The 16,982-nt window shown below is 35.2% G+C and overlaps 1 protein-coding gene across 2 annotated transcripts; it reads left to right on the top strand.

Moving 5' to 3' along the window:
- The first annotated feature begins 5,430 nt into the window (after window positions 1–5,430).
- On the top strand, window positions 5,431–10,911 carry LOC127862558 (uncharacterized). 2 transcript variants are annotated; one of them, XM_052401734.1, is made up of 3 exons: window positions 5,431–6,685; window positions 9,451–9,574; window positions 9,734–10,911. In XM_052401734.1, exons 1-3 carry the CDS (start codon window positions 5,905–5,907, stop codon window positions 9,750–9,752), a joined length of 924 nt encoding a protein of 307 aa, XP_052257694.1. In that variant the 5' UTR covers window positions 5,431–5,904; the 3' UTR covers window positions 9,753–10,911. The 2 variants fall into 2 exon arrangements, with proteins under 2 accessions (XP_052257694.1, XP_052257693.1); XM_052401733.1 differs by having other exon boundaries at window positions 5,438–6,685; window positions 9,451–9,594.
- Window positions 10,912–16,982: the final 6,071 nt, after the last annotated feature.

Here is a 16,982-nt window from a genome sequence, read left to right as displayed (position 1 = left end):
AAGTAAGGCAAATAAACGTAGTAGTTGTGTGCTATTGAACGTACTCCTTGCACTGCGTAACAAATGCCCGTGTGTGACACAAACAATGCGTTTGGGGAAAACAGTTTCAGTTGTGGCATTTCCATTTACATTCCAGCTGCTTGATTTATTGTTTCGAGTGACGCGATTTGCAGATGCTTGTGGCACTGGCGCGCACTATCAGACCACCATCAGACCGTCGTTCGCTAGTTAAAAGTGTTGAATAAAGTTGCCTTCATTTTGGGAAGTTAAAAAAACACATGAATTAGTACAAATTTTTGTTTCGAGGAAATAAACTTGCATCCGACGCTTTCTTAGTATTCTCTGTATCCATCGGTTCTTAAAATGGTATGTCATTATTAGGAAAATAAATTTATAAAATGGCGGAAAAACAACGCTGAACCTTAAATTAAGTTGAAATAAACAGCAAGAAGCTATTGTTCTGCGCGTTACATAATTATCCTGACATATTTAACCGGGAACCTCGCTCTTTCTCTACAACAACAGCCAATACACGCTTTGGGCGCCAGATTTAATTTTTGACGCGCTGTTTTTTTCTTCTGGAAATCACCGAGGCAGACGAAATCAAGTTAAACAGTTAGTAAGGAATGATTCATATGTATGCAATTTACAACATATTTTGTTGATTACCCAATTAAGTGAGTGAAACAATAGTAACAGGGATTTATCACATCGTATGTGGAGGTTTCTGTTGAAACTGAAAGTAGATAGAGAAATGGCGAGGTTCCCGGCTTGCGCGCGCATTTCAAAAAGCAAGCGGGGTGACAGCGATTTAGTTATGGGTAATGACGCACTTCCGTTGGTTGAGAAAATGACGAGTGATTTACCTTGTCAATATCTATGTACATAGTCAAACTATCTTCTTTTTTAAGAAGACGTTTGGTCGGAAGATTTTTATTGATTTAGTATGTGTATGCATGATAATAAAGAACGGGTAACAAAAAAAAAAAAAAAAAAAAAAATTAATTAAACATTGACATCGAGCGCCTATGATCCAGACTGTTATTTTGAAGCATGCGTATTTCAGTTTATGAACGCGATCAACGTGTTGATAAACACAACAACAGAAACTATCCAAATTATCATTAAGTTTTGCGTTTGTAATGCTCAGCCATTTTCAAACGGGTATATTAAGGGCATGTTTATATTTGTAGTTCTGTTTTACTCCCATGTGTACAATGTGTACACAATATGTCACAAACATTTGAAAACAAGAGTTAACATTTAAATCTTTTAAAAAATCCATACACATATGTACATGTATTAAAATGTAAAACAAATTGCAACACAGTTCTTGATTTACAAGAAGCGACATATCATTTTGATTACTTGATTTATTCAAAAAAGTTTTACGAGTGTTCGATTTAAAAGTTCAGCTATTTAAATGCATTATGTGAGTACATGTAGACGTTCGTCAATGGCTCCGTTCATGAAATAACGCGTGTGTTGGTACGGCTTACTCGGTGAAGGATTAGAACAAGTAGACTACATGTGACGAGTGACATTCTGCCTGGTTGATTTATCTTAATTCATTCTGCATCGTATGGATAGGTATGGAATCCTAATTCGACAAGTCAACATTTCTTCATGTACTGAAACAAGCTGTTTCACTGGCATGCTATTTTCTCTTGTTTTTCAGCAAATGTCACGAATCTCGAATCTTCGCTTTCTCCCACTTCGATAATCGGCTCGATGGCATGAACCAGCCATTTATCCTGTCGGTAATAACCTTTGTAATATGACAAGTTGACCCCATACGTTTGTTTGCTTGATTCGCTACTTTCTCATAGTTGAAGGTAATTTCTTATTCTAGCTGCAATTCAAAACTTTAAAAATATACTAAAAATTAAATTCGCAAACGTTATGCTTGAAAGAGTTACCAACTGCTGGTAGCACGAGTCTGAATATGCCAATCGTAAATTAATCAAAGGCGTAGGAAATTTAACCAAAGCGTATGAAATTAATCGTAAGCGTAGAAAATTAACCAAAAGCGTCGGGAAAAGCGTAGGAAATGCAGAAGCCAGAGCAACGAAATTAGCATTCTCCGTCTTCTTAAAGTCGATCTAGAATGTCAACGTGAAACACAGTATTGGTGACAATCTAAAGCCTGCGAGTTGAAAGTTAAAGGTAATAATTTTCCGTTCATGCTATTGTTTATAAACACATACAATTTCGAGCAAAATGTTTGTGTTTTGTTTTGTTCTTCGAACAAAGAGAGCTCTAAGAAAAATATCTTTTAATTGAACTCTTGCATCAAAGCTTAACTGATTTATTTACTTCGGTGGATTCAGGATTCCGTAGATAAAAGTGCACATGCGATGTCTGCTAAGTGACGGGTTTGGTATATCACGAGTTGACCCTCGTCTTCTCAACAAATCGGAGTCATACATAACATTTCATATCACTAGAGTATAGCACACATTCTTTAACCTCAGTTGGAAATGCATTAAGGCATTAAATACAAGAGCTGATGATATGATATATATTCCATATGCGCACGCAGGATTTGTGTTATATGTATCAACGACTAATTTTTATTTTGTTATATATAATTATATACATGTTGTTTTTTCATCTGGTTATTCGGCTAGCGAAAACCGGTCTAAGAGATTTATTAACGCGTAAGGCATTTAAAAATATTGCGAGTGTAGAGTATACGTATTAAAGGGGTCGTCCAACAGATGGTAAATTGACAAAATTAAAAAAAAAGTTTTTTTCAGATTCGCACATTTTCGTTTTAGTTATGATATTTTTTAGGAAATAGTAATACTGACCATTTACCATGCTCTTAAATATCTATTATATGCATCTTTTGATGATATGAAAACCTGAAAATTATAAAGCGTCGTGCGACGCAAAACCATTTAATAATTTGGAAAGTTCTGTTGTTGTCGTTTTTTTTGGAATACTACGAGGATTGCTTATACAGATAAAAAAAATACATCCGCTCTAAGCATGAGCATGGATAGTCGAGTGGTCAAGGCATGAGACTTTTTACTCCAGGTGTCAGTGGTTCGAGCCCTGTTGAGGGTTACTTTTTTCCTTTTTTTAAATTGTATTCTTGTTTTTTTTTAATGGAGATTTTTAGTTCAAAGGTTTAAATTTATCAATATAAAGCATTTAATGACAAGCTTCAATACATGCCAAAATCTGTTTGACGGTCCCTTTAATTAGACCGTAAAACAATTCACTGAATGGCTAGGCTTTCGCCGTTAGGAAAATATATCGCAGCTGCAAATAGTTTGACATCGTTCATCAATTGGGAACTGCCTATAATGTGAGTTACTCGTTAATTGGGTACAGGAGACACCCAGAGACTGGAGTTCCAGAGACTATTCTGTGTCTTTTGGTTCCACGTGTGAAGAATGTATCGGTTTAACGTCTTATGCGAAAGATGACTCAAGTTACGCGCGGGTTAGTAACTACCGTTTCTTTCTATGGATCCATTTATAAATAGTTTATCAATTTACGGGTAGTATTTCAATACGAGTTACTAAGTCGTGGCCACGAGATAGAAAAAAGAGGAGTGCAATCTAAAAAAGAGGAGTGAATGTCACCTCTATGCCACCGTACACTTATGCCCTAACACCACACGTTTAGACATTTCCATCGTATAGTCTACATTTAACAATACAAACACTAAGGGCCATACTTCTGCAAAAAAACATGTCGCAGACGAAAACATGTCGCAGCCGAAAACATGTCGAAGCCGAAATTCCTTTCTTTACGACAATGTACAGATTGAGGTCGAGCTGAAAGTTTAATAAAAATCTATCAAGTAATTAAAGAGAAACTACAACCCCTAAATGTTGGGACTATATATTATACTGTTATCAAACATATAAAGAGCCAAAATTCTGCATAAACTCGCCTCAGCCAAATTCCTTTCTTTACGATCATCTAAAATAGTCATTCAACTCTAAAAGTTTGAGCGAGATTCACTTAAGGTTAAATGAGGAGTTAAAACACACGCTTCGGCACAGACTGAGGACCAATAACGTACAATGCTTTACTCTGTGGGGACATAAAAGACATTCAAATGCATAGCACTTGTCGACATTCGCCCAAATCTTGCATTTACAAAATCCACACACAGATGGCAAGAAATCGACGCATTATCATCAGTGAACATATCAGCCATAGCCTGCATAACTTACACAACCTTTTCAAAAAGTGAGAGAACGTAATGATGCAATCATTACGACGAGCATGCAACGGAAGAGATGAGAATCACATATGTTAAACGCATGATAAACACTCGTACAATTTTGCAAATTAAAAAACTCAGCAGCGTGCGATTGCATTTATAGGGACTTTATTGGAATGGAAACTGTGCAGACGTCTAATGGGGAAAGAAAGCGGGCTTAAAATGATTGCCGTTGTTAGTGCATTGAGAGAATATTGATTGAATTACGTAGCTGGAGTTTAATGAAAGCATGAACAATTAAATGTTATGTTTCGTGAACAAATGACGTTTTTCTCATCGTAAAACAACACCAATGTTACCCCACTGAGACGGGTTGCACTGAACATTTCACAGAAGATGCTTAATCCATTTATGCCTAGTGTTTCCGTCCTTCTAAATTGGATCAGTTTATTTCCAAAATTAGTGATGACTAGTATATTTATTTCTATCTCTAGAATGAAAATATGTCTTAAGCAAACAGCGCAGACCCTTATGAGACGCCGCATCATGTGGCGTCTAATCTGGGTCTACGCTGTTTTCCAAGGCCTTTTTTCTAGACGCTAGGCATAAATGGGTTAATGTGTGTCCAAGTTGCGTCATCATTCTATCATAAAACAACATGATGACTTTCAAAACAATTACATTTCTACGGCTGAAGCTTTTAACATTTAACGTTGATCGATGTTTAAGCAGAAGCACATTTGTTTTCAGAGAAGTAGATAACATGATATCTACGTCTCTGATTTTTTTTATGTTTTTATTGCTCCTTAACTGCTTTAACCGCACTTCGTGCATGAAGTATTTGCATGAGGTGAACTTATTATTATTTATCTCAAAGAAAACCATTATTATAACCAAATTAAACCCGTGCAAATCAATATGGCATGCTAAATCACACTGTGATATGTATAGCCAGATCATGAAATATCGTTTAAACTTGATGCTCACATCAACAAAATAATGCATGTCTTACAATAAACTAGTCCTACATAAACATAATAATTGTTCAGTTCAACACCATGCTATAATAACGTCAGTTCTCATAAAACAAAACTTCTTTTATTGCGAATAAGTCGCTGAATGAACAGTACTGTTTATTTTAATGTCTACATGCGGAAACAACACATTTACGACGCATTACCAAGCCGCTTTGTCTGTTGGGAGACATGCGCCTTTGGTGGCCGTGAAGAGTTTCTAACCGAGTCATGTTGGTTAAAAATTAAGGAGAGTTAAAATATATCTTGAAGCTCGTGCACCAGCAGTAGTTTGAGATCAATACTGTATGCCAAATGTGATACTGAAGAAATAGAATTGCATAAGACGCGTTTTTCTTATTCCATCTAACTGTCATGGATTCTTTTGGTTATGAAGAACCACGATTTCAATAAAGTGATACTTAAATTACGTTGGTGGAATTATATAAATATTACGCTGGTGCATTTACTTCTGAAAAATTAGGTAAAACTCACATACATATTTGAATCGATATCTGCATTTACGTATGTTTTCCATTGGGTTTGAAAAAACAAACATCGGACATAAATAGTTTAATGTTTACTGCAGCTTTAACGTTTGGCATTTAAATCGTGTTTATAAGGCCAGTGCAAGATGTATTATAGTCATAGTTAAAATGATAGTCAAAAAGCGCGCATCTCACAAGTTGTGAGGAAGATTTAAGGATGGGTTACCTCATTTACCTTCGTTTTTATTGTATATTAATTATTGGGTTTATTGGTCGAGTGTGTACACATATGACGGTCATTAATGATAACGATAAATGGCAGGATTTTAACGTTGAACAGTATACAACAAATGTGTATGATTCCAGTTTAAAAACGACATTGATGCCAGCAAAAACATTGAGTGTGTATAGTGAACAGAATGGCATAAATGGACCTATATCGGTTTATAATGATTATATAGGTGGTGATGACATGCACATAAAACATGATGATGAACAAAAACATGGGATCCATGAAAGTGCAGACATTGACCGTCATAGCACGCAAGGCCATAATGATAACTATACGCCATCAGCTGAATCAAACGCGTTCAGTGAGGAATATGAAGAATCTAGTTCAAAGGCTGTTTTTAACAACTGTGAGACGGAAAAGAACAATGGAAAAATGCATTCCAACGAATTCAAACCGGAAAATAGCCAACAATACCAATCAAAAGGCAATAAACACACGCATTGTTTTGACGAGGACTTGCATAACCGACGTCCCAGACGAGACCAACCTGAGCAGAAATCATTTGAAAAAGGACTCGAAATAGACTTCATACAGAAAGAACTCGGTGAAGAGTATATAGTTCCACCCAAGAGGCCAAAACAAATACCAGGCTATGTGGCCATGTTGTATGACATTTTAACTGAGCAGGATGAACGCACACTGATTCCAGCAAGTTCGGAAAAAATCAAGTCAAGACCAAAAATTCGTTTTTATAGGGGCCTATTCCGTAAGTATCGTCTTAAATTATGTAATTCATTGAACAGAAAATGGTTTGTGCTACAAGCATAACGAAAGTATAATGATTATTTTGCCTAACAAATTTATAGAAATATAGAAACAATACTACATACATTTTTATACATATTTTGCACGTATAAATAGTTGCAATATAATTGTTATACATTAATAATTTGAAGTTACACATGGGGAAAAAATAAACATAGTAGTTGGATTATATTACGCTTTTGAGGACATAGAACACGTCTCTTATAATGAAAATAACATGGCTTTAAATGGACAATTTCAGAATAACTTATGTACCAATCATTTACCATTCATAGCCTGCTCTTTTTAAACCGGGGTGGAGGGACGATTTTTCTGTTTGTACAATATTTATTTAGTTGGTTCATAGATTCATAGTCAAGTGCCATTAAATTATAAAAATATATATTATTAATTAACTTTAATATGAGACGATAATGTGTTCAATTTGTTCGCCCCATACAAGTTTAGCCCCGCCAATAAAGCTCGAAACTCGCATTATACGAGAAAACTGCCAATACGGCTGTCTTACTGGTAATAGAACACATGTTTGTGGTAAAAATGTATGCTCAAAAACAAACGTTTACTATGCAATGCACTTAGTGACATCACTAGAAATGTTAAATTGTAATCCGTTTAACCACCTGCGAGTGTAATATTTAGATGAGATAACATATGTCATCAATGCTTGATTTACGAAACCGAGTTTAAACTCGTATACATGTAATAATGCTAACAATCAAGTCACAGGATATATGTATATTTCTTTTTTATTGTTCACATTTCTATATGGTCTTGTTCACAGAGAGGCACATTGTTTCGTAATTGGTCATTAAGCGCTTCAAATTATTCAATGAGAACCATCGGAACTTTAGAACTCCATTTATAATAACAAGAACATATTTTTTAAAGGCGAAAATACAAAGAAAAAACAGTTGTACCTATCAAGGCGCAAATCAATGTCCTATGGATTGAAAGAGTATCGCTACAATAACTGTGCCTTTCGGACTAATATAATAAGATTGTGTTTTATACCCTTAAACAAATGATATACGTATTGTTACACAATTAATGAAATAACAAAATTAGTCGATCGCTTCTTATTCGTTTTATATTGTTATCAGTTTCATATGAGATTGGTAATAAATGACATGTTCATTATGAGTCCACGTCATTAGTGTAATTTCGATCCCTGATGTTCAAAGTTCTTTTATTGTATAATTGTTGTCAACATTTTATTTTGACAATCAGTCAACAAACCCATTTGCTTGATGGATTCTAGTATTAGATGCAGAAAAGAAAATGTTTATCCTGCATAATTAACTGAACTTTTTTAAAACTGATTTAGACTTAAAGTTTAAAGTAATTAAGCGATCAAACGTTTTCGGGAAAAACAGACATATGAAATGATATGAAAAAAATTGCTGGTAATTTAATCAAGATTTATGCTTACCTTTCACTGGCGTTCTAGCATTATTCAGTCAATAGTTCAAATGTTTCATTAAATGGGCCTTTTCACCGATTTTGGCATGTATTGAAGTGTGTCATAAAATGCTTAATATTGATAAATTTAAACATTTGACATAAACATCTTTAGCAAAAAAAACAACAACAAGAATACAATTTTAAAAAAGTAACCCTCGACTTGACTCGAGCCACTGACCCCTGGAGTCCTGGATGTAAAAGTCCCCCGCTTAGACCACTCGACCATCCGTGCTCATGGTATAAGCTTTATATTTAATTATTATAAGCAATCACCGTAGTTTCACAAAATATAACGACAACAACAGAACTTTTCAAATTATTTCATCGTTTCGCGTTGCAACGCTTTACAATTTCTGGTTTTCAAGTCGTCAAAAAACGCATATAATGGATATTTTAGAGCATGGTTAATGTTCAGTATTACCGATTCCGCACAAATATCATAACTAAAACGAAATTTTGCGAAGCTGAAACAACTTTTTTTTTAATTTGTCAATTTACCAAATCGTGAAAATGCCCCTTTAAAGTAGAAAAGATTAAGCAATTTCAGCTTCAATTCGTTTTGAAAATGACTCGTTTTCTTAAAAAAAGATGCTTATAGTCAAAACATCAGTATCTAAAATAGAAGGTGGGAGTGCTCTTGGGACATAGATACAGTAAATAGAATCAAGGTTAAACACACACTTTATTGACTGGGGCAGAAACGAAAATGGTAGTGGGACAACTTCATTGTAAATATCCTGTTTTGACTGAAAAAGACCTTGAACATATAAACCTAGCGGTGACGTAAATATCAGTAGGTTAGAAGTTTACAAGGACTAACAAAATCACGATTGGAGGTCTACCTCTTTTTGCAATCGACGCATTTGCGATGACCATGGCATTTTGATAACAGTTTTATGCAACTGATTCTGAAATTTTGCATAATGTGTTTGCGACATTCAAATATTGACTATAAGAATATTGAGATATGCAATCTGACATTTTTTTAAGCAAATGGCCAATTGAATGTACAATACTGGCCACCTGTACTATACTGACCAATACATACGTTACAACACAACACACATACATGACTGAAGGTGGGTTTGGTTAAAGCTAGCATACACATTATCTTACAATATAACGAACGTTGACTTCAAAAGCGGTGATCGGAATGCAACATTCCGGGTCAAAAGATGAAACTCACAAGAGTATACTATACCGAAGTGTTTCAGATTATTATAAATCCTACTTTTCTTTTTGCAGACGGTATCGGGAAAAACAAGTGGATATCGTATGACATGAAGGACATTGATTTAGAGCAGGTCACAAGACTGGAGTTCGTTGTAAAAATGCCTAAAATGAAAGAACGCAATACCAGCATAAGTCTGTATGTGGATGCAGATACAGGTATTACTTTTATCTTATTTTTCTTTAAATGGATGCTTATATTTTCATGCCGATTCTTCATACTGTACAGTGAAATTAAAGAATTGCAAACATTAATGCAGTTTTGATAATATTTTTTATTTTCTGTTCATATTTTCAGACGTTATCGACAAAGTTGAAGTAAGCTTCGTAATCTATGAAGATTATATTGTTTGTGATCTATCGGCTCTGATAACAAATAAACAACTAAACAATTTCAAAATAATGAACCATTTGAGTGCAATTGGAAACACGCATACAATTTCCCGCCTCCAGGAGCCGTTGATTCTTGTCTATGAGAATCATCAGTCGACACCATATCCGACTTCATTCGACGGACTCGCCGGAAGGGAAAAGAGAAATGCTAATAATATACAGGAAATAATGTCGATAGATTATTCATATTATCCGGACAATCCGACTGAGCTTATCTGTGGGCGCCAAGACTGGTCACTTCCCATGGAAGACTTTAATTGGACATGGTGGTTGTTACCAACGCATATTAACGCAGGTGTCTGCACAGGATCATGTAATTACTGGCCCCATGCTGCAAACAACACTAGCAGCTATGTGTTTTTAACAAGTTTGTGGCATGAAATTACGTATGGCTTAAACGAAATGCTTGTGCCGCGGGCGCACTGCGTACCAAATAGTTTTCATCCGATGACTGTAGCATATATGCCCAACAATAAAGACTGGGTTTTTGTTCAGATTCAAGACATACAGATAGCCTCGTGTGCATGTAGGTAATGCAAACATTCGACTCTAAGTGAAACAGTAAGGTTTTACCTTATGAGGAAAATTAGTATACCATTTTCATATTTACAAAGCGTTACTTAGTTATCAATGTCGAGCACTGTAATTCTATATATAGTATAGCGCGATGTTACTTAATTTTTGCGTGATACTGCGTCCTTTTGCGTGATGTTGTTTCATGTTTTGTGATGTTGCATGATGCTGTACATAATTATGTAACTGCTGCACGTAATTACGAATGTACCGAACGTAAAGACGTTTGCACAGCGCATAATGATAAAACTGCTACACATAATGTCGAATGTACAGAACGTCAAGAAGTTTGGACAGAACATAATGTTGTTACTACTTCGCGTAATACTTTAACTACTGCATATAACGATGAATGTACTGAACGTAAAGAAAATTGCACAAAGCATAATGTATATACCACTGAAAGTAATGATTAATGTACTGCAAACAACGACAACAGTCATATGAAGTCAGTAATGACGTTCCATACTTTGTCAATATTTTAAGTAAGATTAAAGTCTCATCTGCCTATTACGCGCCTAATTCTGCCCGATATTTCCCATAACGGCCAGTTGTTGTTGTTGTTTTACATCTATTCATGACACATTCCAAGTACACTGATTGTTTTTTACAAAGGTTTTCAAGCGAAACGACGGGTTTGACTTCCATTTTTCGTCAGTGCACGGGAAACAGGCAAAGTTCCTGCGTGGATCAATGCATGTTTACACATTCAAATTTGGCTCACAATCTGCAATGAACCAATCAGAAGAGATCCCTTACAGAACAGAATGTTTGCTGCAACTTTGCGGCAACTTTGCTGCAACTTTGCGGCAAACTTTTTTGTTTACGGAAAGGTTTGCAAGAAAAAAAGTGCAGCTATTGTCTTCAGTCTGCCATCTGAGTCAGCGTGAATTGTTAAGATTCTTTGCTAAAGAGGAAACTTGTAAATCTGGAATAACGATAGACCATTGTAGTATTATATACCAGTATATTATTTACTGTTACAAGTTGAAATATACAGAGGCACGTGTGAGGTCAAAATGTAGATAAATTTAATTTTTTCTTTAGGTCAATTTTGTATTAAAAACTATCTAGATATCCATTTCAAGCTTGGACCCAGGACATCTGTCCACTCAAAAGTGGCAAGGCTGGTAACCCTGTGACATGTATTCATAAAGTTATGTACCCTTGTTTTGACATAGTACATAACTATAATGGTCATTTTTAACTTAGATGGATTCTTAAAAACTATCAAATCTTTCAACTCAAACTTTATGCACATTTTAATTCGATGACCTATATACTTCTATTGACTTTAGGCGACAATTCTGTCAAGAATTTGTAAGAGTTATTCCCTTTTTTACCTAAAAAATAGTATTCGACAAGCACCTGAAGTCGAACGTCCAGCATCCTTTGTCAGTGCTTTTGTCGTCTGAAGAATAACTCCAAAATAAGGAAGACATTCTCCTGAATTATTTTCTTATAAATACATTTTCATACCAATGGAAAAGGATTGCGCTTTTAAATAAACATACTTAACCATACAATTAATGTTTTTATATTATTTCCCTATTTAACTTTACGTACTGTTCAAAGAATAAGGAGAGCTACCATACTTATCACCAGAGCTTTTGCTTTCTTGTCTTAATGCTACTTTGAAATATTGTTTAGTTCATTTATATATTTTATTGTTTGTAATGTTGCGCAGTTGTTTACAATCATGACCTCATATTTAATTCAGGCAAGAGTAGGCAACTCTCTGATGCATTTTGTTGAAAGTATGCCCATTCTTTACTAAGAAAACTACTATTACTATAGTAAGCCAATGTCAAGAGTTTTTACAACAGTAATATTGATATGATCAAACTCAGTTCATATTCTTATATTGTCATGTAGGGCATTAACATTTTGTCATAAAATCCGGAGTTTCTGGCAAAGTTCCTGCAACATCAATATTATTTCAAAGTTTCTTGCAAAGTTCCTGCAATATCAGTATTTTCAATAGAAGTTTCTTGCAAAGTTTCTGCAACACAAATATTTTGAAAAAGTTTCTTGCAAACTTCTTGCAAACTTTGCCGCTAGCCGCAAAGTTCTTGCAACTTTGCAGAAACTTTGCGGGCAAAGTTCTTGCAAACATTCCCGCAAACAAAAAAGTTTGCGGCAAAGTTGCGGCAAAGTTGCGGCAAAGTTGCAGCAAACATGTTTCTGAAAGGGTAATTTTTGAAATAAATTGATCCAATTTAGAAGGATGAGAGAGTTCACTAGGCATAAATGGGTTAAACATAAACGTTGGATCTAAAAGCTCCAGTAAAAAAAACAAGAATACAATTAAAGAAAGATAAAATGTAATCCTCATCTGAGCTCGAACCACTGACCCCAGGAGTAAAAACCTACCACTTAGACCACTCGGCCATCAGTGTTCATAAAGTGAGCGGTGTATTTTATACTTTATATGAGCAATCCTCGTAGTATCACAAAATATAACGACAACAACAGAATTCTCGAATTTATTTAATCGTTTCGCGCTGCAACGCTTTATAATTTTCAGGTTTTTAAGTCGCCAAAGGATGCATATAATCGATATTTTATAGCATGGTTAATGTGCAGCTTTACTGTTTCCTCACAAATAACACACAAGAAAACACTCACATTGACACACAAAGTATTTTGTAAAAGTAATCAAAGCATAGACTCATATGGAACCTATATAATTCATGTTTGAAGGCAACAAGCGTGTTGAGTTAGCAAGATTTATTTTCTGATGGTTTGGAATGAGGCAAATGAACATAGTATTTGTGGCATATTGAACGAACTCTTTGAACTGCGTAACAAATGCCCGTGTGTGGCACAAACAAGGCGTTTGGGGAAAACAGTGTTAGTTGTGACATTTACATTTACATTCCAGCTGCTCGATATATTGTTCCGAATGGCGCGATTTGCAGGTGCCTGTAGCACTGGCGCGCACTATCAGACCACCATCAGACCGTCGTTCGCTAGTTTAAAAGTGTTAAATAAAGTTACCTTCCTTTTGGGAAGTTAAAAAACATGAATTAGTACAAGTTTTTGTTTCGAGGCAATAAACGTGTATCCGACGCTTTCTTAATATTCTCTGTATCCATCGTTTTTATAAATGGTTTGTCTTTATTAGGAAAATAAAAATAAAAAAATGGCGGAAAAAAAAACAACGCTGAACCTCAAATTAAGTTGAAATAAACAGGCTTAGATAAAAAGAAAAGCCGCGGTTTGGAGAAAAATAGATTTAACGAATTTGCGTAAAATGTTGTATATGTAAAGTACAGTCCGCACAGGCTAAGCTGGGACGACCCTTTTCGCACATGCGCTGAGCCCAATTTCCCCAGTGCGTGGCTCACATATATTCCATAAGGAGCTAGAGAAGGGGTACTTTCGACGGTGTTCGCTTGATTAAAATTATGTTAACACTAATACGTCAATTATTCAACTTCAGCACTGAAATGGTCCTATCCACAGTCCGCTTTTTATTTTTAATTCCAGTCTAAAATTACCCCATACTTTATTTAGAATATAAATTTATTTAGAATGTGCATCATGTCTATAATTAGAATCAATCGTATTTCAAACGAACATGTTTTTGGGAGTAAGCATATTGATTACAAAATCGTTTTAAGCAAATTACGGCTTCTGTGATTCGATCAAATCGATTGCATTAGTTGCATGCCAAACAATTCTAATCGAATGCTGTTGTGTTACAAAACTGTATTTCATATATCCGGCTTTGATAGATACAATTCAGAACCACTTTAAACCAAACCACATGCACATAAATGAGATCCATATTTTTTACAGGCGAGTATTTCGAATGGCCTTCATGTTCACAAGAAAACAAGCTGTTTCGTGTGCCAATGATGTATAGTGACTTAAGCTTAGAATCTCATTTCGCCAATGTTTTTCTCTCATTTCGCCAATGTTTTTCTCTCGTGTCACCAATGTTGTTCAATGATTGTTTCATAATGAGGTTCATAGTATGGAGTCCGCAATAATATCGAATATTTGCTATAAACTGTTTCGCAAACAAGAGCGATCAGACAACATTTCCCTCGACTAGTCCTGTTTATGACTTCATTTACCTTTTTATAGTATGCAATTGTTGCAGAATTGTATATTCTTGAGATCAAACTTAATATCGAATATGTCTACGTACATGTACCAGCAAGGAATACTTTTGCAAATCTACAGGTAAGAGTTAAATGCTTTAGTAAGTGATCGCTTATGATGAACCCGAATGAATGTGATATTGAATATAAGTACTTATTGGACGAAAATCATACGGCAGTGGCTTAGCAATATGACCTGTACGACCGCCTCTACCATTTTCTCAATCGTTTATAGATGCCGTCTGAAATTAAGTTGCGTACGGATTGATTAGCCGAGTCACCGGCTGAAAGGCGCAAATCAATATACGACAAGTATGATTTAATAGTAATCTACAAACACCTCTCATGTTGGCCTCTTAAAGACCCGTAAAAGGTGACGATCCGTAATTATTACCGATTTTAATTTTTTTTTGCATATTTTATTTATAAAGGTTATCAAAAAATAATGTATATATGCTTTTGGACATTACCATAAACAAGAAATATCTTTAAATAAGATATACGGCGTTGATTGTGGTTGGAGTTTGTAAAAGGTAAAGAGTTCAATGAGATCAAGGATAGCGAATGTCTTTTTCTGTGCAGTTCTTAACTGCATCACACGCAATACGGGATGGTACGCGGAGTTTTCGCGGCTTATTTTACAGTATTACATATTGCTGGTCATAAACCTATAGATTCAAAACAGAAAACCAAAAGAAGAATGGAAGTGAAATTAAAAGATATGACTCAACCGGCCTCACGCGAAGTATCCGTACATATTTTAAATATTTATACGCGCGTTCTTCGAAGAACCGTGTTTTAGTGGTTTGTCGGGCATTGCTATTTGATTCGATTATTAACAGTATCGAGAATCATCGCGCTCATGCTTAATACATTAGTCAATATGGTGGAATAATTCTTGTTAAATTAATCAAAAATAATATTTATCATGGTATTGTTGAAAACACATTAAGAATCTATTATTGACATACCATAATTATATCGCCGAATATCTTCATTTAACATATTTCTGGTCTAAAGAAAATTCCAGTTCACCTAGTTCACGCGATAGCGTCTATATTATATGACGATTATTTTACTGGCCGCGAACTCAGGTCAGCACATAAGGTAGTCGTGAAGACGCAGCGATGACCTGTAAATAAACTCTGACATTCACACACACTGGCCGCAAACTGACCCTGATACCTCGCGGGTTGAAAAGCAATGCATTAAAGTGAGGCCACGCTTCCAATACTCTGTATACTTTTACATGTTAACATGTTGACAGGAATATGGAAGTCAGTGCTGAATATGAGAACATAGCCTTTAAGTACAAACGCTCTTGCGCTGCAATCCTCTGAAAATAAAAGGTGCACGCACAAACTGTATTGATGTCGAGAGTTGAGTGTAAAACTGTTCTATCTATTAAGCCTTTTCATTAGAGATACAATTGTTTCATGCAGTTAAACAGTGTTACAAAGACGCGGACATGTTTCCAATGTCCTGGTGGTATAATCAAATCAGCCAATGGAATAAATGAAGTGTATTCATTCGTGTCTAGCAGCGGGAAATTGTATTTGAATTTTATTGGACACTTACACAGGTCAGGTAAGGTCAAAAGTGACGTTAAACAGCTATGCCGAAAAATTAGCAATACAACTTGTTTTGAGCTCAAATACAGTGTCCTCCAAGTCAATTGTGTTTAAAAACAATCAGTTTATTTACATCGCTGTTTACTCAAGGTCACATAACCCCAAACCGGAACTCCTGTTTGCAGGGTTACATGCAGTCAACTTGATACTAAGCACATATTGTTCAGTGCATGCTGCCTATGATTTGTAAAAAAACATTGCAAATGGTATATGTTTTGGTATCAAATTGAAGGTATATTTGTAAGCAATAAGAAAAAATGCAATTTGTGTGCTCTACTTTGTCTGTTGATGGTACCCGGCAATGGTAGGTCATAATATTTGAGCCCAAAATGGCCGCCTCCACAGGTGTCAAAACCGGTACGCCTTTACTAAGGTAAATAATTTTGAGTTACAACTCATAGAATGTAATGGCATGCATTATTTCAAAAGAGTGTGCATTTATCTTTCCAATGATGTATACGCTTGATCATGGTAAGACTTGATATCGAACTTCAATTATTTTATATGTAATGTAGAAGGAAATTAATTGCGCATGCGTAACCTCATCATGCCGAGCGATTCCGAGCCGGTTTTTTCGTTAACAAATTTTGATTGGTCGGCACAAGACATTTTGTATCACAATTAGTATTTTTGCAAAGTCTCAATAACAATCAAGGCAAAAGTATAATCAAGAAAATGAAACATATATTAAAACAAGTATGCATGATGCAATTCCATGTAAAACAAAATACTGTACAACACAAAAATATCTTACCGAACTCACGTTCTCTTTCTTTATTAACGAGGATATTGTGTTGTTTGTACTACGTCATCAATTTATGCGTCCTTTTTGTGTTAT

The sequence above is a fragment of the Dreissena polymorpha genome, chromosome 16 (genome assembly GCF_020536995.1).
Source record: "Dreissena polymorpha isolate Duluth1 chromosome 16, UMN_Dpol_1.0, whole genome shotgun sequence".
Classification (NCBI taxonomy): Eukaryota; Metazoa; Mollusca; class Bivalvia; order Myida; family Dreissenidae; genus Dreissena; species Dreissena polymorpha.
This window is presented reverse-complemented; position numbering and strand designations above follow the sequence as displayed.